The sequence below is a fragment of the Remersonia thermophila genome, chromosome 6, assembly GCF_042764415.1.
Source record: "Remersonia thermophila strain ATCC 22073 chromosome 6, whole genome shotgun sequence".
In the NCBI taxonomy this organism is placed as follows: domain Eukaryota; kingdom Fungi; phylum Ascomycota; class Sordariomycetes; order Sordariales; family Chaetomiaceae; genus Remersonia; species Remersonia thermophila.
In genome coordinates, this window is record NC_092222.1 from 1,496,753 (window position 1) to 1,518,433 (window position 21,681).

The 21,681-nt window shown below is 56.8% G+C and overlaps 8 protein-coding genes across 8 annotated transcripts; 4 read left to right on the plus strand and 4 right to left on the minus strand.

The window, feature by feature from the left end:
- Window positions 1–203: 203 nt before the first annotated feature.
- Window positions 204–746, minus strand: VTJ83DRAFT_6595 (uncharacterized protein; the record flags this gene model as incomplete). The annotated part of the gene is made up of 1 exon (XM_071013323.1): window positions 204–746. The coding sequence occupies one exon, from the start codon at window positions 744–746 to the stop codon at window positions 204–206; it is 543 nt and encodes a 180-aa protein (XP_070864222.1).
- Window positions 747–1,592: 846 nt separating this feature from the next.
- On the minus strand, window positions 1,593–2,848 carry VTJ83DRAFT_6596 (uncharacterized protein; the record flags this gene model as incomplete). The annotated part of the gene is made up of 2 exons (XM_071013324.1): window positions 1,593–1,948; window positions 2,029–2,848. The coding sequence occupies 2 exons, from the start codon at window positions 2,846–2,848 to the stop codon at window positions 1,593–1,595; spliced, it is 1,176 nt and encodes a 391-aa protein (XP_070864223.1).
- Window positions 2,849–4,343: 1,495 nt separating this feature from the next.
- VTJ83DRAFT_6597 (uncharacterized protein) lies at window positions 4,344–6,172 on the minus strand (the record flags this gene model as incomplete). The annotated part of the gene is made up of 6 exons (XM_071013325.1): window positions 4,344–5,154; window positions 5,212–5,699; window positions 5,757–5,792; window positions 5,848–5,867; window positions 5,938–6,022; window positions 6,074–6,172. The coding sequence occupies 6 exons, from the start codon at window positions 6,170–6,172 to the stop codon at window positions 4,344–4,346; spliced, it is 1,539 nt and encodes a 512-aa protein (XP_070864224.1).
- A 730-nt stretch (window positions 6,173–6,902) lies between these two features.
- On the plus strand, window positions 6,903–8,591 carry VTJ83DRAFT_6598 (uncharacterized protein; the record flags this gene model as incomplete). The annotated part of the gene is made up of 1 exon (XM_071013326.1): window positions 6,903–8,591. The coding sequence occupies one exon, from the start codon at window positions 6,903–6,905 to the stop codon at window positions 8,589–8,591; it is 1,689 nt and encodes a 562-aa protein (XP_070864225.1).
- Window positions 8,592–10,134: 1,543 nt separating this feature from the next.
- VTJ83DRAFT_6599 (uncharacterized protein) lies at window positions 10,135–12,515 on the plus strand (the record flags this gene model as incomplete). Its single annotated transcript, XM_071013327.1, has 2 exons — window positions 10,135–10,598; window positions 10,676–12,515. The coding sequence occupies 2 exons, from the start codon at window positions 10,135–10,137 to the stop codon at window positions 12,513–12,515; spliced, it is 2,304 nt and encodes a 767-aa protein (XP_070864226.1).
- A 1,145-nt stretch (window positions 12,516–13,660) lies between these two features.
- Window positions 13,661–14,304, minus strand: VTJ83DRAFT_6600 (uncharacterized protein; the record flags this gene model as incomplete). Its single annotated transcript, XM_071013330.1, has 2 exons — window positions 13,661–14,086; window positions 14,227–14,304. The coding sequence occupies 2 exons, from the start codon at window positions 14,302–14,304 to the stop codon at window positions 13,661–13,663; spliced, it is 504 nt and encodes a 167-aa protein (XP_070864227.1).
- A 1,720-nt stretch (window positions 14,305–16,024) lies between these two features.
- VTJ83DRAFT_6601 (uncharacterized protein) lies at window positions 16,025–17,438 on the plus strand (the record flags this gene model as incomplete). The annotated part of the gene is made up of 3 exons (XM_071013331.1): window positions 16,025–16,117; window positions 16,249–17,133; window positions 17,196–17,438. The coding sequence occupies 3 exons, from the start codon at window positions 16,025–16,027 to the stop codon at window positions 17,436–17,438; spliced, it is 1,221 nt and encodes a 406-aa protein (XP_070864228.1).
- Window positions 17,439–19,399: 1,961 nt separating this feature from the next.
- VTJ83DRAFT_6602 (uncharacterized protein) lies at window positions 19,400–20,971 on the plus strand (the record flags this gene model as incomplete). The annotated part of the gene is made up of 1 exon (XM_071013332.1): window positions 19,400–20,971. The coding sequence occupies one exon, from the start codon at window positions 19,400–19,402 to the stop codon at window positions 20,969–20,971; it is 1,572 nt and encodes a 523-aa protein (XP_070864229.1).
- Window positions 20,972–21,681: the final 710 nt, after the last annotated feature.

A 21,681-nucleotide genomic window follows, 5' to 3' on the forward strand; every position in this document is an offset into this window, starting at 1 on the left:
TAGATAGGCGAAGTTCGTTCAAATCCCAGCCTATCCAAGGGTGCAGAAGTGGTGAACTGCTGGATCCAAGCAGACCGGAAAGGTCGGGACCTCAAGGCTTGATTAAGCTCAGCATCCTGCCTCCTCCGTCCCTGTAACATTCACCGCCCCCTTCTAAATATCGGCAAGACACGTCAATGCCCTCTCAGTCTTTCCCCTAGGTTCTACTCGGTTCTACAACCCTCAACGACCGGCTCCGGCCTTGACGAGAACACCACCTTCCACTTCACAATCTCCGCAACCTCCAGCGCTTCCACGTCCCCTACTTCACCATCATCGTCGTCGTCCCTTCGTCCCTTCTCCACCCCTTCATTGTCTCTCCTCCTCAAGATGGCTACAGCCCTTGGCAGCTTCTTCACCTCCCCCTGCAGTCTCTGCGTCCCTCCCACGTACATCCATACACGTTTCATCCATGCCGTATCGTTTTCGCTCCCACCTCCGCCGGGCGGGCGGTAGTCGGGAAAATGCAAGCGACCGATGGTGACTGGTGGTAGTTGCTGGGTCTGACCGTCTTGGGCAGGGCGTGATGATGCTGCAGGGAGGTTGATGGTACCTTGTAGCTCAAGGAGAGCCAGGCCGGAGGGGGTTTGAATGACGGTTGGTAGTGGGGAGTTGGGGGACGGTGATGAGGAGGAAGCGGAGGGTCGGAGGGGACGGGGGTGAAGGGGGACTGGGGAGGAGTGATGGGGTTGGGATGATAGTGACATCTCCGAGATGGCTGAAGTCCGAGCTGTGGGGGTTATTGGGAGGTCGGTTTGCCGTCGTGCAGTTTGCCTAGATGGCTGATTCCCTGGCTGTCAAGTCGTCGTCGTGTCTTGGGCCTCCCTTTTGTGCTGATGAAGAATGAACAGGCTCCCGGACGACGAAACAACATCAGGCGAAACGTCTTGGGAGAGTATGAGTCGAAGATGGATTCAACTTTGTTGATATTCGACAAAAAGCGGTATTCTTTCAATCCGCTATGATCCCGTGGATTGAAGACCCGGGTGATTACTGTCTCGGAACGCAGCTGTTCATGTCAATGTCCGCACAACGGAATGCATGAGGCTAAAGAAAGTGGAGTCATTTCAGCGGCTTGGATAGTTGCATGAACCCTCCGATTAATGCATAACTATTCATAACGATGTCGTCGCCTCGTACGCTTCTGCCCATCACTTGTCAGGAAACATAGTCTTGGGCTGCTGGCAGTCTTAAGATTGTTTTAGATGTAAGGCTCCCAGGCTATTCAAGATGTTTGAGGTCCCAATGCGTCAAGAGGATGGTCCCCCAGTAACATCTGTGTGAACTTGAATTCGTCGCTTTTTTGGTTTGCTTTCATGGTACATCAGGAACACGGAAGCATCATGCAGTAATGCACTCGAGCAAGAATAGAGGTATATTTTCCAAAGGTTTACGGGCGACCTTGTGTCCTCTGAACATCCGACCTACGGTGTAAGGAAGCAAAGACTTGAAAGCAACATCACCCCAATCGCTCCCCAACGCCAATCGGTAGCATCCCAGCAAACAGCACAGTCATCTCATGATATATTCTTCATCCAGTGCGCCCACCTGCCTTACTCAACAAGGCTAAACTTATGGCTCACTTGCAGCACATACGGGTCGCTTCCCGGGCCGAACACTTGCTTGTCTAGCCGCCCCCACTCCGGGTGGTTGATGCCGTCAATCCAGTCCTGCACCTCGAGCACGACACAGCCATACTTGGGCACGGTGCGCGGGCCTCCAGGCCGGCCCTGAGCTGACTTGAGCGGGAATGTGCCATCCTGGAAGTTGCACGAGTACATCTGGAAGGCGTCCTGGTCCGAGTAGATGTCGAGCTTGATACCGGACCAGTCGGACCAGATGCTGGCGACGTAGTTATCCGCAGCGCGCCAATCGTGGGCCGACGGGCGGTTGACAATCCAGCAGTTGTCTGTGTGGAGGTTGATTGCGTCAGTAGATGTTCGAGGCGAGGAACAGAAGGCAAGGATGGAAGGTATATATAGGACGTACCATAACCAGTGCAGTTGAAGCCGCAGTTCCCATGAATTTCCGGGTCGCTGAAGCTCTTGCCAATTTGCTTCGGGGCGCTCCAAAAGTCGTTGACGGAGCCTTTCTCGTTGGTCAAGATGTCCCCCGTCGGGATTAGAATATTGTCGACATCGACACGTTCGGTGCTGTAGGGCATGTAGAAAGTGTGGTTGAATACGAGGTCGGTCTCGTCGTTGGCGAAGCCGTCCAGGTTCCAGTACGTGTGGCTGGTCAGCATGATGGGCGTCTTCTTGGTCGTCGCCACAGCGATGATCTTGGCGTCCCAGGTGAGGTTGCCGAGGGAGTAGGTGATGAAGGACACCACCTCACCGGGGAATCCCTCCTTGCCGTCCGGATCGACGATGGAGAAGGTGATGCTGCTGTTCGTATGTGACACGACGGTGAAGTTTCGCCAGTCCCAGCCGTCCGCGCCGCCGTGCAGGGTGTTGAGGCCCTGAGGATACTCCGGGGTGGGGTTTTCGTTGGGGGTGACTTTGAACACCTCGCCGTCGATCTCAAATGTGCTGTTTTTGATGCGGTTGGCATAGCGCCCAGGAACGCTGCCCAGGTGAGGGTGCGACTCGTCCGTTTCGTACGAGCTCGCTTTGTCAAAACCCATCACGATGTCCCGAGGTACTCCGTTCTTGTCGTTGACGATGAGATCCGAGATGGACGCGCCGTAGGGGATGAAGGCGGCCTTAATCCCCTCGCCATAGATCCAGTACTTGCCATTGGAATCTGGGTCGCCGTACGCCGATCCAACAAGCCACGCCCCGAGGGCCGCGGTGTATGTGAGACGCATCGTAAAGCCGTTGAGGGTTTGGGCAAGTCCTCAGCGCTATAGACGATCTATGGTCAAGAGCAGGCGGAGCAACCTTGTCGAACGAGTTGGATGAATGGAGGGGGAGCTCGGCTTAAGTCCACTGCCGGATTGGACAGACCATCTGACGAGGCAGGATCGCTTGGACTCAACCGAGCATGTGGTCCGAGAGGGCCGCACGGATGGATGAAAACAACGGACCGGGATGACACCGTATCACCCAAAGGGACCGTTCAACCGCTCGGCCCCGGAGCCCGGTTCCTGGCGTTACCGTCGGATGTGATGCATTGAGTTGCGGGGAGCGGTAGGAACTAAGAGTCGGGCCGCGGGTAATTCGTTCAAGACATGACAGGCAGGCCGAGCTGTCAGACGCAATCACGAGGTTGGGTCCCACGGCCGGCTCTCCGGCGGACCATCCGTGTCATCCGGGTGACGAGTGATGATAGTTGTGGGACGGTTGAAGTTGTTGATTTAGCCCGAGACGGCGGTGCAGTAGCATCAACAAGGGGGGCTCCACCACGGAGAAGTCAAGCAGCGAACTCCCAAGGTGAGCGTCTCCCCTTCGAACGTGGTACGTAGAGAAACTTCAAGGCATTACAATTCACCAACTAATCTCTTTCTAGTCTCTCATCAGAAGGTAAAGAGACTTGATTACGATGCTGTAGGTCCCGGGTTACGGGCGAAGTGAAGTCGGGGTCCAGTGTGGCTCACACATGAGCAAGTCCTGATTGGGAAGTCGGCTATCAGAGCAAAACACGACTAACTTCCACAGCGAGCAGCGCGAGTCTTAAGGGTACGTTTCGATATGGCGTTGATGTGACGTCGTCAGCGTCCTGCAGGATCTGTTCTCCGCTTGACGGGGATGGGATTGGCGCGGATCTACTTCATACACCTGTCGTCGGGAATGTGGCCGGATAATGCGGGGACGACCATCGACAATCGCCTGCCTCCCCTTGTCTCAACACCAAGACGTACTCCCCAGCCACCGTCTTTAAACCTACACCGTCTGTCACGGATCATCCCCGGAAGAAGCCTCAATACGAAACTGACAGAACTAAGCCCGTAGTTTAGGTCAACGTTATGAAAGGCATAACACCTTCTCCCTCTGACCATCGGTTACAACCGAGTGCTCGAGCGGCGATTGCCGGATTTCTTCCCGAGTCTTGATTGTCTGCAGGCACGGAACGGCACGCTACGTTGCACTGCGCATACAAGCCATCTGAAAACAGGCGCCCCAATAGCAGAGACAAGCCACGAGCCTCAACGGTCGGCCCGGCTATATCGAAGGCATCAAACAAAAAGGCGAAACATCAAATAGGCTACCCTGACATCACAACCCGAGCAGACCCATCCGTGTACCATACACATGCGATTCCCGATACAACAAGCATGAGGCAAATGCCCACTAAACAGTCTATAAACCCTTTCGTTGCTCTGTCCACCGCACGTCCTGCTGGCTCGCCCTTCCGGCAACCTCTCAAGCGTCAATCAAGCTCTCCTCCTGCCGCGGCGCCGTGTCCCGGGTGTCCTTGGTCGGCGCGGCTTTGCCCTTGCCCTTGCGGTCGCCAGGCGTGCGGTGGTAGAACTCGTTGAGGATCTTGGCAGGGATGCGGTTGAGCATGTCCTTGCGGTAGATGCGGAGCAGGCTCCAGGCCAGGTCGAGCGACTCGTAGATGGTGCGAGACTCGTACGGGCCCTGGCTGATGAAGGTGCGCTCGAACTTGTCGAGGAACTCGAGCGAGAGCTTATCCTCGGCCGACAGAGCCTCCTCGCCAATGACAGCCTTCATGGCCGCCGCGTCGCGGCCGATGGCATACTTGGCGTACAGCTGGTTCGACACGTCGCCGTGGTCCTTGCGCGTCATGCCCTCGCCGATGGCAGACTTCATCAGACGGGACAGGGACGGCAGCACGTTGATGGGAGGATAGATGCCGCGGTTGTGCAAGCCACGGTCGACGAAGATCTGACCTTCTGTGATGTAGCCAGTAAGATCGGGAATCGGGTGTGTAATGTCGTCGTTGGGCATGGTGAGGATCGGAATCTGAGTGATGGATCCGTTGCGGCCCGCAACACGGCCGGCGCGCTCGTAGATGGTGGACAGATCCGTGTACATGTAACCCGGGTAACCACGGCGTCCGGGCACTTCTTCGCGGGCCGTCGAAACCTCACGAAGGGCATCGCAGTAGGACGACAGATCGGTCAGAATGACCAGGACGTGCTTCTCGAGCTGGTAGGCGTAGTACTCGGCGGTCGTCAGAGCGAGGCGGGGTGTAATGATGCGTTCGATGCTGTAGGGAGTCTCGGTTAGCAAGTGCACCAATGCCTCCAGGTATATCAGTACGTACGTTGGGTCGTTGGCGAGGTTGAGGAACAGCGTAGTGCGCTCAAGACTGCCGTTCTCCTCGAAGTCCCGAGTGAAGAAACGGGCGGTTTCCAGGTTGACACCCATAGCGGCAAAGACGATCGAGAAGTTCTCTTCGTGGCCGTCATGGACCCCCTTGTTTGTCACGCCTTCGCGCTGCACCAGGCCGGCTTGACGACAAATCTGTGCGGCGATTTCATTATGCGGCAGACCGGCCGCCGAGAAGATGGGGATCTTCTGGCCGCGGGCAATCGAGTTCATCGTGTCGATGGCCGAAATACCGGTCGAAATCATCTCCTCGGGGTATTCTCTCGAGTAGGGGTTGATGGGGCTGCCGTTGATATCGAGAAACTCCTCGGCCAGCACCTTGGGGCCCTTGTCAATGGCACGGCCTGACCCATCGAAGATACGCCCCATCATGTCCTCCGACACACCGAGCTTCAGGCTCTCGCCCGTGAACTCGATTTTTGTCTACGCCAATTAGCACGTGCTCTATACCGTAGGGCTTCCATTGGCATTATCCCTCACCTTCTTGACGTCGACGCCCGCGGTGCCTTCGAAGACCTGGTGATCCATCAGCAACCCCACCGCGCGATTTCTATCCGTTTTGTTGCCGTACCTGCACCACAGCTCGGTTTCCTGCGCAAGGGGGTCAGCAGGCGGATGTCCCATGGGCTATCAGACGCCGCGCATCCAATGGATCACATACCGCGAGCTTCCAGAACCTGACCCGCGCGTTGTGTCCCATCGCCGAGGGTGAGGGTCACGATTTCATTGTACATGGGATTTTTGACCTGGCCACGCCGTCAGCGCGGGCACCTCTCAGAAGTACCATCCGAACCAACATTGTCGAGAATAACCAGCGGGCCATTGACGCCGCCGACGGTGTTGTACCGGATCCGAGGCGTCACCCGGTACGACGAAGACTCCCGGGGGTCTCCCATGGCGGTCGTAGCTGCGATTTGCTTTGGGTTTCGTCGAAAGAAGCGTCAACGGTAAGAGAAAATCGAGGGTTTGCTGAACGCAGGTGTGTGGCCGTGAGGCGGACGTTGGAGGGGATCGTCGGCGTTGGTTGGATGGGGGGACTTGGGATGCCGCAACGCTGCAAGCTCCGATGTGACGGCGACTGACGACGACGACATCGTGCCAAGACCCACCTACTCCCACTCTGGTCCCGCTGCCCCGCAGGGTGTTGGGTCTCAGCCACACATTGAAGCCAACAACGGCGCAGTGGCGGCGTCTCCCAGCATGGAGGAAAGCACTTAAAAAAGGGGGAAAAGATAGAAGAAAATCATGATAGATGATTGGATTAGTATACATTTTATCGATAAAAACGTTAAAGACATTTGTTTACGTTCCTCTACCTCTGGATTAGGGATAGTTGCAGGAAGCAGTTTACAAGTAAACTGGTCTGAGGTGTGGCTGGGCTTCCCCACAAGGGAGCTTCAATTGTGGCTGGGAATGTTCCGTTTAGGTAACATTGCCGCTCTGCGACAGGGAAGCTGGGACAACAGCTTCGCGACAATCCAAAAGCTCTGATACGTGAACAACACGTACGTAGTAATTGCATCACCATCAACCCAACCGACCGACGCGTAACCACCATCCCATGCAAACGAACCCTCCCCATTAGCGCTCGTCGAAAGGCCATTTAACTGGCCAGACGCCACCACCATGTCGTCCATTTACAATCTCGAGCCACAGCCGACTGGGTCGGTCATCATCCACACGACACGCGGCGAGATTGCCGTCGAGCTGTTCGCGAAGCAAACTCCCCTTACGTGCCGCAACTTCCTCCAGCTTAGTCTTGATGGATACTACGACGATACCATTTTCCACCGTCTCATTCCCGGGTTCATTCTCCAAGGCGGCGATCCGACAGGTACGGGACATGGCGGCGAGTCCATCTACGATGGCGGCGCATTCGGCGGGGATTTGGATCCATGGCCGATGGACCAGCGAAAGGGGAGGAATGCAGGCCCCATGGGCGTGCACTTCAGGGACGAGTTTCACTCGCGCTTGAAGTTCAACCGCCGTGGTCTCTTGGGCATGGCCAACGAGGGCGTCCCCGACAGCAACGGTTCCCAGTTCTTCTTCACGCTGGGCAAGGCCGAGGAGTTGACGAACAAGAACACATTGTTTGGCCGCGTGGCGGGCGACACTATCTACAACCTGGCAAAGATGGGCGAGGCCGAGGTCGCCGAGGACTCGGAGCGACCGCTCTACCCGATGAAGATCATCCGCATTGAGATCCTCGTCAATCCATTTTCAGACATGAAGAAGAGGGAGAGGAGAGTGCGACACGAGATACCCAAGCCGGTCCCTGCGGAGAAGAAGCCGAAGAAGAGGAAAGGAGGGAAACAGCTCCTCAGTTTCGGCGACGATGAAGGCGATACGGAGGAACTCCCGGCTGTCAAGAAGCCAAAGTTCGACACAAGGATTGTCATGGACACGGGTGAAGAGCCCACCTCAAAGGCAATGCCGGTCCGAGCGCCAGTCAAGAAGGAAACGAAAGAAACAAAGGAGTCCAAGACACAGGCCAAGGGGGAGCGAACCTTGGAGCGAAGGCGTTCTCCCACGCCACGGAGGAGCCCGGACGAACCGGAACAGCTTCCGGCGAAGAAACCGGCACCCCCGCCGTCTAAGGAACATGACAGCGACAGGTCCAGCCCTGAGGCGCCAGAGCCTCCCAAGAAGAAGTCGCTCTTGGAACAAACCAACGAAGCGATTGCTGCCATCAAAGCGTCCATGAAGCGGACCATTTACGAAGAGCCGGTCATGGAAAAGAAGAAGTCGACGCTCGAGCTGATGGTCCCAGAAACGGCAACCCGCGGGCGGAAACGGCGACCCGGAGCCAGCAACGTCAACCCCAGGGAAGAACAAGAGACGCTGGAGTTGCTGAATGCCTTCCGGTCCAAGCTGGAACATGCGCCACCGGAAAAGAAGGCTGCCCCGGAAGCTGCCGCGCAGGAGGCGGGAGACAACGGCGACGGTCAGGGCGAAGAGGCCGTCTGCGACTTGCACTTCATTGCCAACTGCCTAAGCTGTAGGGCCTGGGACAAGGAGAAGGAGGAGGAAAGCGATGATGAGGGTTGGATGTCGCACACGCTGACCTTTGCGGCCGATAAGCTCGGAAAGGACCTCAACTACCGGAAGAAGGCCGAGGAGGAGTTGGTTGTGATTGATCCGCTGGAGAAGGCCAAGACCATAAAGGAGAAGCGGGCGAATCGAGATGGCCGGTCAGATGGAGGCGGGTCACGAGTTTGGGACCGGGACCGGGACCGGGAGCGCGGGCGCAGGAGCGAGGTTGATCGTAACCGCGACCGCGACCGGGACCGTGACAGGGACAGGAGGCGGCGTTGAATGGATGTGCCAAGGACAGACGCCATGCAACGCTACGCAGATGCCGGATGTTGTTGAGTCAAACAGGTGTAGGATATCGTGATACCCATTGGCCAAAGATTCGGTGCAGGCCGAGGTTCTCATCGTCATATTGTAGATTGCCTGAGAACTGAGCTCTTGCTGGAGACGCGGGGGAGGGGATGAAGAGCTGGATAGAAGATGACTATCTCGCAGTAACTGTTTCTTGTTCTATGCGATGCATACCCTGCAGTCCTGGTCTGGCGATACGGAGCAAGGGCACGAAATTCAGGTCCCTTGCCATTGGAGGTTCAATGTAAGGAACCGCCCGGTCAGGAGACGAGAGCTATGGTAAATAAAACAAAGTCAAAAAGGAGAAGAGCTGGTGGTGGTCTTCGCGTTGTCTTGCTTCTAGAATAGTACGCAGTAGAGTCGGACTATGCTAAACTGGGGATGATCTCCTACCCCCTCCCGCTTGATCGTCTGATTATTATGTCATAAGTCGTGAGATCCCAGCGTGGCATTGTGGCATCAAACAAAGAACTTGAAAGTAGGAAAATCTGGGCTCGGGAATTGCATCAGGGCGCAGCATCCGTGGCGGCCGCCGTTGCGCTGGACCTACGCTAGCTTCCTCGGCTACTTATCAGGTACCCCGCCTATGGCACTTATCGCAACGCGCTATGATTGGCCCGTGGCTCGGAAAAATCGCTGTCCTCAGAGGAGACGATGGCCTCATTTTGGGTAAGCCTCTCTGGTGATGGAAGTCTTGGAAACATCAACCTGATTCAACAAGCAAACGCCACGCTACCCTCAACCATCGCGACACCATCATCGCAAGACCGCCCAACCCGGAGATACCGATTCACCAAGAAGAGCTGCCCCGAGCAAGCGACTTGTCTTCTCGTTTTTCTCCTCCAGAGCATCAACCCTTGTCCCAAATTCCACCAACCGGGGATCGAACCGTTGCGGGACGCAGGACGCATCTCAAGGTTGCTGACCGACCGCTGCGCATTGTTTGCATCGCTTCGAGGCTCTGATTCCCACAGGCGCCATCGAACATTAACAATCGGCCTGTGAGACACTCCGACAATAGTTTACTGCGGCATCAAAGAGCGACGTCGCCGCGGATTGCCTTTGCGCCCTTCCGGATGACCTGTCGCGGAGGAGACGTTGCGCTGCATCACTAGACAACCACGAGGCCTATCTAGGTCAAGGCATCGATCGCAGGACTCTTTCTGAGAAACCGATATAAAGTCGGGTTCGTATCCCATCAACTGCATCCTCGCCATCACCAGGCATACCATCGCATTCAATCTTCGTCCAACGAGCGACCCATACGATCCCGAGAATTGGCTGTTGACGAACGCAGTCGACCATCGTGATCCCGCTGCGAGAGCAACGCATTGCATACCCTCAATCTTCATCTAAACATTCACCCTCGCCCGCGGACACGCTCGATTCGCCTGTATACTTTTGACCGCTGTTACCGGCGAACTGTGCCGTCCCGGATCGGCTCCTGTCAGTTGACCCCACGCGCACAGGTGTTATGTCTTCACCCAACCCACGGAAACGACCTGTACCAGGCAACACTCCCATGGTACCTGTGCCACAGATGTCTCAGGCCTTCTCCCCTGTTCAGTCGGACCCCATGTTCAGGTGGAACGCCGTGGACGGGGCCGGCTTCATCGACCCCGCCGCGCCCGCTGTGAACTCGTTCTCGATGATGCCGACGGCCGGGACCTATCCGCAGGGGATAGCAACCCCTTCGACAGCGTTGGCTCGCCGCCAAAACAGCCGGGCCTTGGTTCCCACGGCCCCTAGAGCACCCTTTGAGCGCACGGCCGACACCTTGAATGGATTTGGGGACGATGCCGGTTACCTCCACACAGGGACCTCGGACTTGGACGAGCATGATAACATTGAACGGCTCGAGGAGTTGGCGCAGCGGGCAAAGAGGGAGGCGCAGGCGAAGCGGAAACAGATCCCCCCGTTTGTCCAGAAACTTAGCAGGTAAGGCACCCCACTTTCTCGTGCTATTCATCGGCGTCCTCTCCGGTGGAGCAAAAGCGCTGACAGTGTTTCTGCAGTTTCCTGGACGAGTCGCGAAACACAGACCTGATTCGGTGGTCCGACAAGGGGGATTCGTTCATTGTGTTGGATGAGGATGAGTTTGCCAAGACGCTGATCCCTGAGCTCTTCAAACACAATAACTATGCCTCGTTCGTGCGCCAACTCAACATGTACGGCTTTCACAAGAGGGTGGGGTTGTCAGACAACTCCATGAAGGCCAGTGAGAGGAAGAACAAGAGCCCGAGCGAGTACTACAACCCGTACTTCCGTCGCGGTCATCCCAATCTGCTGTGGCTAATCAACAAACCAAAGAGCGGCAGCAGCAAGAAGAAGGCCAAGAAGGAGGAGGTCGAGAACGAGAGCGAAGAGGATGGCGTGGAGGAGACGTACAGCGGCGGGGCGCTGGCGACTTCTCAGGCTGGACGTCCCGTGTCCAACGAAATCGCGCCCCTGCAGAAGAAGGACCTCTTGCACGTCAAGCAGCAGATCGAAAGGCTTCAACAGCAGCAAGTTGCTATCTCCAATATGCTCAACAAGCTGCGCCAGGATCAGAACCAGCTCTACCAGCAAGCCGTCCTCTTCCAGACCATGCACGAGCGGCACGAGAACTCGATCAACGCCATCCTTAACTTCCTGGCCAACGTATTTAGAAAGTCGTTGGAGGAGCAGGGCGGAGCGCAGACCGTCCAGGACCTGCTAGCGAGCATCATCCCGAATGCGCAGGGTCACGCCCAAACGCAGATGCCCCAGCCAGGCGGTGTCGTCGATCTTGGCGGGTTCGTCAACCAGCGGCCCCAGAGCATGACCGCCGTGGGCACTCCCAAGAGGCCGCAGCGCTTGCTGCCTCCCATTCCCGTCCACCAGCCAGCGAGGACTGCGTCTGTGTCTACAGCGACCACGATGCCGCCGACGCCCAAGGTCTCACAGACACCCCGGATGGGGACCGTCACTGAGCTCTTCGACGCGTCGCCTGGGGATACCACAACGCCGGCTTATGTCAAGAACGAGCTGCGGAATAATCCCCAAGAGGGCATGATGAAAATTATCCAAGACACCAACGCAGTGAACAGCGCGCCGGCGTTCGACCTGCCCGAGGTTGCCGCCAAGACTCCCGCCAGCATGAGCGACGACCAACGTGCACAGATGCTCAACATTATGGCACGCAGTAGCAATGCTTCGGTGCCAGCAACTGCCGCCACCGTCGCCGTGCCCAGCCCTGCCGTCTCCGTTCCAGCCGTTCCGTCGACCCCAGTGAACCCGAACATCGCGAGCCTTTCTCTCTCCTCGGGCCTATCGCCGATCCCAACAATGCCGTTCACGCAAGAAATTCAGAACACGGAGGCCCAGCTAGAGGCTCTCCAGCGACTCCAGTCCGACCAAGCTGAGCAGATCGACGCCCTTACGCAGATGCTCGGTCCGCTCAGCCCGTCGGGCCGCATCCCGGGCCTCGACGAGCACGGAAACCCCAACACCAACTACTTTGACAGCGTCGACTTCAACGAGTTCGTTAATCCCACCGCCTTCGGGGACCAGAATTTCGATGCCGGCGATCTTGATGGCATTGGCGCCGCGGACGGTAGCGACTTTAACTTTAGCCTTGATGGGCCCAGCACCACGACGACGACAGCAGCGGGCGATTTCATTCCCAGCGTGGGAACAACCGCAGGCCAGCCGACGACGGCGGTGACAAGTACAACTACGACTGCTGGCGCGACCAACGTGGCCAGCGCCGTTGCCGCGGACGCCGCCGCCGGTTCTCCCAAGAGTACCCCCAGCCCAGCGGTCACAGAGGAGATCGACCGTCCCGACTTTGGCGAGAGCCCCGAGCGCGGGACGAAGCGGCGGAGGAGGGCATGAATATGTCTTGTATTGAAGCTGCTCTCGGAGTCAGGTTGCCTTTCAAAGTTCGTCAGTTCTGAGATACACAGTTGGGGCACCCATTTTCTGTCGTGTTGAGGTGGGAGGTGAGAGTTTATGAGAGGGGGAAGTTGGTTGTGGGCAGGTGACGTTGCGATAGTGGGAGAGATGGCAGGAGGACGCTTGGATTGGTTTGCTCCTGAAACTGGCTGTGGGCTGGTGGCTGATTGCTTGCATAATTTCTTTTCTTTGCTGATATCCCCTCTCTCTATCATTTGGCAGGGATTCCCTTTGTCTTCGTTTATGTACGTACATAGGGGGTTGGTTTGTGTTGGTGGGATTTCGGGCGCGGAAGCAAGATTGATGGACGATGGGCGTGGATTTATGGAAGAGGGCGGTGGCCTTTTCTCTTAGGCATTTTCCTTTGGCGGGACAAACTAGAGTTGGATGTGCGTGCTTCCTTGAAGGAGCTCGTGCTTGGGGGAGGAAGAAGCACGATAAGAGGATACCTTAAAGATGCTGCAGCACTGATGTAATGAAGTTATGATGATGACGATAGGCAGTCAATCTATAGTTAACTTATTGAAAAGAGGCATACAGCGGGCAAGGGTTCCATGGTTGTGCCCCCGCCATTTTGCATGCTTCCAAGGTCTTGCTACTGCTTGATCGTGTTCGTAGTTAAATGCCACATGTTCTGGGTCTCAGACGTCATCTCCTTCCAGTCTGGAGCGCTGTATGTTCCAAGGCTTTTTTCACCACCACCACCACCACCTCCTCCTCCTCCTCCATTCCTCTTCCTCCTCCTCTGCTCCTCTTTCTCTCTCCTTCTTCTTTCTCCACAACAGCCAACCGTCAACTTCGGGCCTGGACTTGGCGTTGCCGTGCATCCTGCACATATTCATCATCAGTGAAGGATTGATAGCCGTTGATGGCCGGCAGGACAGGGATTGTCTCAATAGATGCCCGCTCTCTGGGCATTTCCCTCTTCGCCTCGCCTTGTTGGCATTGCGAGCATCGTGCCCTCTTCAGGTGGATCGCGGCGTCAAACGAGCCAACCGACCTGGTCCCTCGGTGCCAACAACGAAGTTCCCCGTACCTCACCTCCGCTCTTCATGGCCATTAAGATCTCTATCGCCCTCCTCTCTTCACTTGGCGAGGGGATTCGCGTGGATCGTCACCTTCTCAATCCTCACCGGCTCCAGAGGCCGATTCTTCTTGTCCACCTCGACAGCCTCGATCTTGGCGAGCGTAGCAAGGCTCTCGTCACCAAGCAGTTTCCCAAACACGGTGTTGAGCCCGTCAAGATGCGGCGCTGCGGCGAAGGTGACGAAGAACTGGCTGCCATTCGTGTTGGGCCCCTTGTTGGCCATGCTAACGACACCACGATCGTGGTGCCTTAGTCCGGGGCGTATCTCGTCGTCGAAGGTCGGGCCCCATATAGAACGTCCGCCCTTGGGGTTGTCGGGCGGGTTGGGGTGCGCAGGCGCGCCGGTTTGTGCCATGAAGGACGCGATCACGCGGTGGAAGGGCGAGCCATCGTAGTAGGAGGAGGCGCAGAGGGCGAGGAAGTTCTGTGAGGAGGCCTGTTAGTGGAGACTGGTTTTTAATCAAATCGAGCACTTTGGACGGATAGTCCCGACCGTCCGGGAGGAAGGGCGGGAACACGGTGCAGCCCGGTGCGGCGCAGACACAAGAAGCACAAGGTACGTACCTCGGCGGTTTTGGGGACACTCTCGCAAAAGACCTCGATCTTGAGGTCCCCGAGGGTGGTGTGTAGCGTTACGGACATGGTCGGTGATTAGTGTTCCGTTCAGGTCTCGTAGCCATCCAGGGGACCCGTGGGCGGTAATGGGAAGGCCCTGGGCAATGATGGCCGCAAGGGTTTGGAGAATGCTGAACAGATGGAACCTGAGTGAGTACCTTGGTTGATGTTATTTGGGGATCATGAAAGCTTGGCGTCTCGTTACAGATGTGGCACCCACCTGTCTCCATCAGGCCGTCGGGCGTGTTCCACTGCAGCCCTACGGCGGACACGATCTAAGGATCCATAGCGAGCGGTAGGAGACCTTGAAGCCCCGTAAGTTTCGTGCAGAAGTACCGAGATTGAACGGCGAATGGTGATTCGAATGCTTGAGACCACGAGGTTGGGATTTTTAACCACTTTCTTGCGGTGCAGGTACCTGACCTTTGACGTCATACTTCATGATCTAGTGACGTTCAAGTCTTCTTCGTACGGTACCGTAACACGTCTCGAGATGACCTGGGGCGTGGCTCGGATCAATGATGTGTGTGGGGAATGGTGGGGTTTGTACACAAACACTGCATGGCAGCCTGGTCCCAAGTTGCATCCAGGCATCCATCAATCCCGTGATACCTAGGCACCTAACGAAGGGCTGATGCTGGCTGAGGTTGTCTGCGCCAGAAGAGAAGCGCTGTTCTTTATACCGTATGTGAAGATGTAAGCGTTGGATATTGAAATTTGGTATGGCACTGTGTTCAACCACCATTCCTGGGCTTACGATTCAGTGGGAAGGGGCACCAGTGGGAGGTTTTCAAGTCCCCAAAATGGGGCATTCCCTGCAAGAAGTCCCGCCCAGACAGTGTGACTTTGAACAACCCCCATTACCTGACCGAGGAACTGACCTCCGAGCTTGGGGTGTTTTGTTTCATCACCTCAAGTGGCTGGTTGTCCGGGATCAAACCAGTTAATAACTCGCATTGGTACGTTTTTTCGGAGCTCGGACTTGGTGTTCGCTGTGTCAGAGACCCAGAGAGTGTTCTAGCAACTGCTTCCGCTTCGGGGGTTCTCCATCCCACACCACACCTCCAATCGCAACTCTCCGCCGCCGCCCAACTCAGGTCTTTCGCAGTCTCAAAGGGTTGGCGGCTCGAGGGGCCGATCCATTCAAACCCATCCCCCACCTTCACACCAACCCAACAGCTGCAGAACCTGGCCCAGGCCCAGGCCCAGGCACACCCCGGCCGGAGCTACATAGAAGCGAACGCAAACGGAGAGGGATCGGCTTCCAGTGCTGCTGGCGTAAGACGGGTCTTGCCCGGTGGTCTGAGCATCCCGTCCGCTTCCACACCGTCCCAAGAGCATTCACCTGCAGCCGAGACTTTACCTGCTACTACCAAGGCCCAAGAGAACCTCCGACGACGACCCTTTGCGAACGACCCGCTTCCCATCATCCCGCCCCTTGTCTTGTCGCCAATGTGACGCCGATGTCCACAACTTGAACATTAAGCCTTATCGATACTGCAGTTCAGCGCCGGCACCGCAGTTGACGAGCCCCTCCTCCACCATCAACTCCGACCTTATCCCCGTCCGTTTGGCCCTCCTGCCGCCGGCCGACCTCTGCGCCGAGGGCCGCCTCCTTTGTGGCCGGCGACAGCCGCCGTGTCCGTCCTGGTATCGGATCATTCACCTCGAACAAGCAAAAGGAGAGAACACAATCGCCCCGCTCTGACCGAGCCGTCGGCGATCGCCGACCGGCACCAGCGCCAGAATGAATGTCGCAAACATTCCCGCGACGGTTCGGATATCTGGCCCACCAAATAGCAGCTTCTTGGTGGGCTACCCGGGAATCTCTGCGACCTTGGTAGGTTGCTTCTTCTCCTTCTTCTACCTTCGCCGTCGCTTGCATGTCTGCAATGCGACACCGAGCCGACGTAGCACGCCGAGTTGGACCTTGGGCCTGATGGTGCTTCTACTGACCGCGCCGCCTCGCAGCCTCGAATCGTCGGCAAGGTCGAGATTCGTCCTGGCGCGGGCATCTCTGCGCCTGTCATGATTTCCATGGTCCGTATCTGCCTACAACGACGAGAGACAATACATCCGGCCGCCGAGAACGTTGCGAAACGTCACCTTGGGACGCCGCGGCGAGAGACGGTAGACCTGGTCGGGAAAGAGGTGCTCCTCTTCCGATGCGTCTCTGGAAAAGATGCCGAGAGCGTCATCGCCATGGACCTACCGTTTCAGATCTTCATTCCATTCGGACGCGGGGGCGAGGAGGTCAACCGCCGCATCCCGCCAGCGAGCCTACAGCTGCCGAGTCGCATCGCCGAGACATACTACGAGCTTGTCGTCACCGTCCAGCAAGGTCCAAGCACGCAAAACCGGTACACATTTCCGATCCCGTTACAGCGCTATGACACGCTCTCGACGTTCGGCATGTACAACCGGCCAGAAAACCGGGCGGCGACGGCTGATCACATCGTGACTCTCGGTATTTCGCTTCCCAAGTGGAGCTACGGACCCCTCGACCCCATCTCGGTCTACGTCAAACTCTCGCCGAATCCCGACTGTCTCAACAAAGCGAGGAGGGTTACAATACAAAAGCTCACACTTACCATCGAGGAGGAGATCACGTTCAACCCTGAAGGCGATGAGCCTACGAAAAAGGTCAACAAGATCGCCAAGCATACACAACCTGTTGGGACAAAGCTCCCCGACACCGGATACATCACGAGTTTGGGCCTCGTGCTGCCCGCGCGCGACCTTCGAGACCCAGACGGCACCATCAAGCGAGGCAAGCCCGCGTTCCCCATGTACGAAGTGACGAGCTTTACCACGACATCCACATTATACAAGATCGAGTTTTACCTAAGCATCAAGGTGAGCACCCACCGAGTTCCGTATGTTTGGCTCATAGTGCTCACGATTCTCTTCCCTTGCAGGCGCACATGACCTCAGCCAGGGACATCACATTACGATTACCCATTGTCGTCTGCCCGATGGATCAGCAGGCCTGCAAGGAAGAGATGGAGGCCATCGAGCAAGCGGCCAAGGACGCCTCGCACGTCGACCCCCACAACCCCGCGCTTCCGGACCCGGTCATCGTCCTGGCACACGAGAAGGAAGCGATTCGGTACCTCGGGCTATGCGAGGTGGGCGGTGTTAAGAAGATGCTGATTGAGTGATGTCGGGTGAACGCGCAAAACAGTCGGAGAATGCTCCATTGGGCTCCCTACCGATCCAGGGACGTGGGCCCCAAGCCAGACGGGCCAACATACGAACAGCCCCAGCACGTCCGAGGACGTGGATTCCCGTTCACGCCGATCTATGAACCAAGAGAGGAGCATGGCTTCTTGTCGATGAATCTACAGGTCCTCTGGGCGGGGAGCGGCTGCTCTCAGTTCGAGTCGCTGACCTCAAGCGTTGCAGGCGTTGGCGAGAGCTAAAGACCTGGCGCGAACACCATCACTAACGAGGGGCCACGGACGACACACACAGCATCTCTATGGATCCTCCACAGCAGGGAACAGGGCCCTGCTATGTGGAATGTTTTCCACAGCAAATGACAAAGGGAATAGGCCCAGGGATCAATACCCTGGGGCCGGCCTGACAGGGACACAGATATAGCGGTGATGGTGGTGCTGGAGATCTAGGAGGCGACTTGGATTTTGCGGCGACATGAATGATAAATGGCAAGGGTGGTTAAGGTCCTTTATAGGTTGCTGGCAAGGCGTTCTGTGTGTCTATGTTGGTGTGAAGCGGAGTTGGGCTGGGGTTGGGTTTAGGCTGGAGCCGGCGCGGACTCTCGGACAGGATCATTCTGGATGTTGAATTTGATGTAACTGATGTTCATACATTCCTCGCATGTCTTCCATGCCGAGGGCTTGGAACGAAAGCCGAAGGCCACATATCGACAGCCTCTTCTTGTTGCGGTTGGCTCGATGTCGTGCTTGAATTTTGGTTCCTACGCTTGGGATCTCAGCTTCCTCTGTTTCGCTTGACCCACTCCAGAGTAGTCGAGTCTCGAGTTGACAAGTTATATTGAGAAGGTCTCTTTGCACCATGTCGCTGGTCCCTGTGCACCATGTCGCTGGTCCCTGTGCACCATGTCGCTGGTCCCTGTGCACCATGTCTCCACTTCTAACCCTAACCCTTACACCCAACACTTCGTCGACTGCGCGCATGAAGCCATCACCACCATCAACATGATGGTCTTAATCAACCTCGCAGCGGCTGGATAGCTTCAAAAACGCAACACAAATCAAATAGCTATAGTTTATAACAGTAGGCCAGATAACATAATCTATGCAAAGCTCTAACCCCGAGGCGTCTCCAGCGTTATATCGTTATCGTATCCCGGTACATCGAGGTTGCGGGTACGGCTACCCGTTCGCGACGACGTATAGGGTTAGGGTTTAAGCCGTACGTACTGCGCCTTAACAAGAGACTGGCAACACCGATATGTTAGCTGCGGAATTAGTAGATTGGGCTGAAAGTGGTTGAAAAGCGATGCATTTGACTTGAATAGGTCAATTGAAGATGATGACTTCGATGGCTTCATGCGCGCAGTCGACGAAGTGTTGGGTGTAAGGGTTAGGGTTAAAAGTGGAGACATGGTGCACGGGGACCAGCGACATGGTGCACAGGGACCAGCGACATGGTGCACAGGGACCAGCGACATGGTGCAAAGAGACCTTCTCGTTATATTACCAAGTTCCGCTCCAAGGCAGTATTCATCTTATGCTAAAGGGGGGATATTATAGTCCTGATTGACTTAAGTCCACGGGCATGGCCCAATGCTCCAGAAGGGAAGCCCGCCATAACCCTAACCCTTCACACCGCCGTGGCCCCAACACTTGACGTGCACTCGCATTCTTTGCTGGCTTGAGAAATCAGCCATTGCTCAGCTCATCCCCATCTGGCCCCAAGAATCCGGGCATTGGTCTCGCTTCGAACACGATATCTGGATTTCTCCGAAGAACTAAATGCTCTGAATGTAAATTGAATACTCATTCATTTCATTCTCTTAGTTTCCCAGGGTCAGACACCAGGTTTGTTGCTCACAACTCTCGTTTCCACCAAAAAGCTCAGCATCAGTGGACCGTTCTTTTTTTTCTTTCCTCACGCCCATCGCATCCTCTTCATCATGCCCCTCGATGATGACGATAACCCCTCGCTTGCCCCGTCTGAAATCAACTTGATGACGGCAGCGCCCTCCCATGGCGGCTCGGCCGCTGCTGCCTCGGCCGCGGACGAGCAAATGACGGCGGAAGAGCTGCTTGAAGACGAGGGCGGCTCCGCGGCCCAAGACTTTCGCGCCTTTGCCACGGCCCTGCAGCACCGAAAGAATCAGTTCCGCAAGGAGCCCGGCGTCTCGGCCCAGACGATCCGCCGCGGCGAGAAGGACTTTGAGTCCCACGGCACGCGCGCGCAGGCGGACGCGCTGGAGCAGAGTCGTGCGGCGATGCGGGATGTGCTGAGCTATGTCAGGGTTCATACCGTCCCGAGCGGCCCGGGTGCGAGCAGCGGGAAGGTAGGGGGCAACCCCGTGAGGGGGTGGTACTTCCCGGGGTGGTGGGAGGGGTTCGAGGAGGTGGAGGAGGAAGAGGAGGCGGTGGTTGTGAAGGGGGAGGACGGGGAGAAGAAGGAAAAGAAGCCGTACGGTTGGATTAGAGAGAGGGTGGTGGTGTTGGAGGGGTCGTCGACGGCAAGCCAGGCGCTGGGGAGGGCGGTGACGGGGCAGGCTAAGGATCGGCCGGCGAGGGGGAAGGATTGGTTGTTGCCGGAGGAAGCGCTGTATTTGGTGGAGAGGGGTTCGTTGGATCTGTGGTGGCCGTTCAAGCCGCTCGAAGAGATCTTCCCGCCCGATGGGACCGTCGACGCGCAAGATCCGGGAGAGGAAGAGGAGACGGAGGTGGATGAGTACGAGTTTGGCATCCCGCTCAGTCTGCAGGCGGCCTACGCTCTCCTCATCGGCGACGACGGCGAACGCGGCAAGATCAGCCTGCAGAAGTTCCAAGTCTATTCGAACCTCAAGCGGTGCGGCTACAACGTTCTCCGCGCGCCGCCGCTGCCCAAGCCGCCGGCTCAGTCGCCCTCGTCGCCAGCATCACGACAAACCCTCTGGCAATGGCTCACCTCACGCCTCGCCAGTCCACCCCAACACCCGCCGTACGGGCCCCTTGTCCGGCCAGGGCTCTACCGCTCCTACGTCCCCATCTACCGCCAGATGGCCCTCATCTCTCGCCACTCGCCGTCCTCCTCAACATCAACGCCATCCTTCCAAATTCACTTTCACGTTTGGAAATCCGCCCAAAAGTGGACCAAACTCCGCCACCCACCCCCCGACTTCCGCCTCGCGGTCCTCGACGCACAACAAACCTTCGTCCCCTCCCTGCGCGAAATTGGTGCGCTCCTCGACTCCTCCCCAGCTGACCGGGGCAACCCGCAGTGGGCAGGTCATCCCGGAAGGATGTACGCGCGGCTCAAGCACGGGTCGAGAAACGTGCTCCTGGCAGTGGTGGATCATGGTGTGATTAACTACATGCGGTTTGCGGAGGGGAGCGGGTTTGTGGAGGAGCCGTTGTACGGGAGGTTTGATGCCGCTGTTGCGAAGGGGGGTGTCGCGCCGAAGAAGGGAGGCGGGAGGAACAATGGAAGGGGAGGGGTTGTGAGAGGAGGCAAGGGGAAGGGTAGGGGAAGGGGGAGGGGGAGGTAGGTTGGTTTGTAATATAACTCCCATATCGCGAGGGTTATGGATGAGGGGTATCTTGGAGGTTTGTGCCGGCGAGAGTGAACGCCATGTGCACGTGACCAAGGCCATACCTCTAGAGATACATGCAACAGAAAACCCATACGCGCCTCTGGAGTCTGGCACCAACCTAGCTAGGGTTGGCCGTGGTCTTTTGCGTGAATGTTGTACGCTGGAGTGATCTTTGTTTTGGGACTACGACGCCTGTTGGTGTTCTCTACATCCTACTAGAAACAAAAAAAACATAGTAGTTAATGGGCCTGCTCTCTGTGCCGTGCCATGTTTGTACCATCGGGAGAGTCATCCTGTGTCTGCCCCTCGAGCGTCGCCGGACCGCGGTACCTACCACAGTCGGCTCGGAGGCGGCTGATCACACTCAGCACATAACATGGAACCCTCCGGTTTCTTCGTATCCGTTGTCCAACTGAGTCTTGTCTTCCGTGTCACGCCTCACCTCCACGTTGCACAAGTTTGTCGTGGTGGTGGATTTGTATTCTTTTTAAAGTCCTAATGCCCGGGGCGGTCTGAACGAACCCAGGCACTTGGAGCCGGCAACAGACGACGCAATGCATGTTGTGGTTGACGACATCGTCTGGGTCTGAACACTTGGGGGGATCCTGGTCGAGGGCATTTTGTGCGCCTGGTGCTGCTCTAGCTGCGTCTGCTAGCTTACCTAA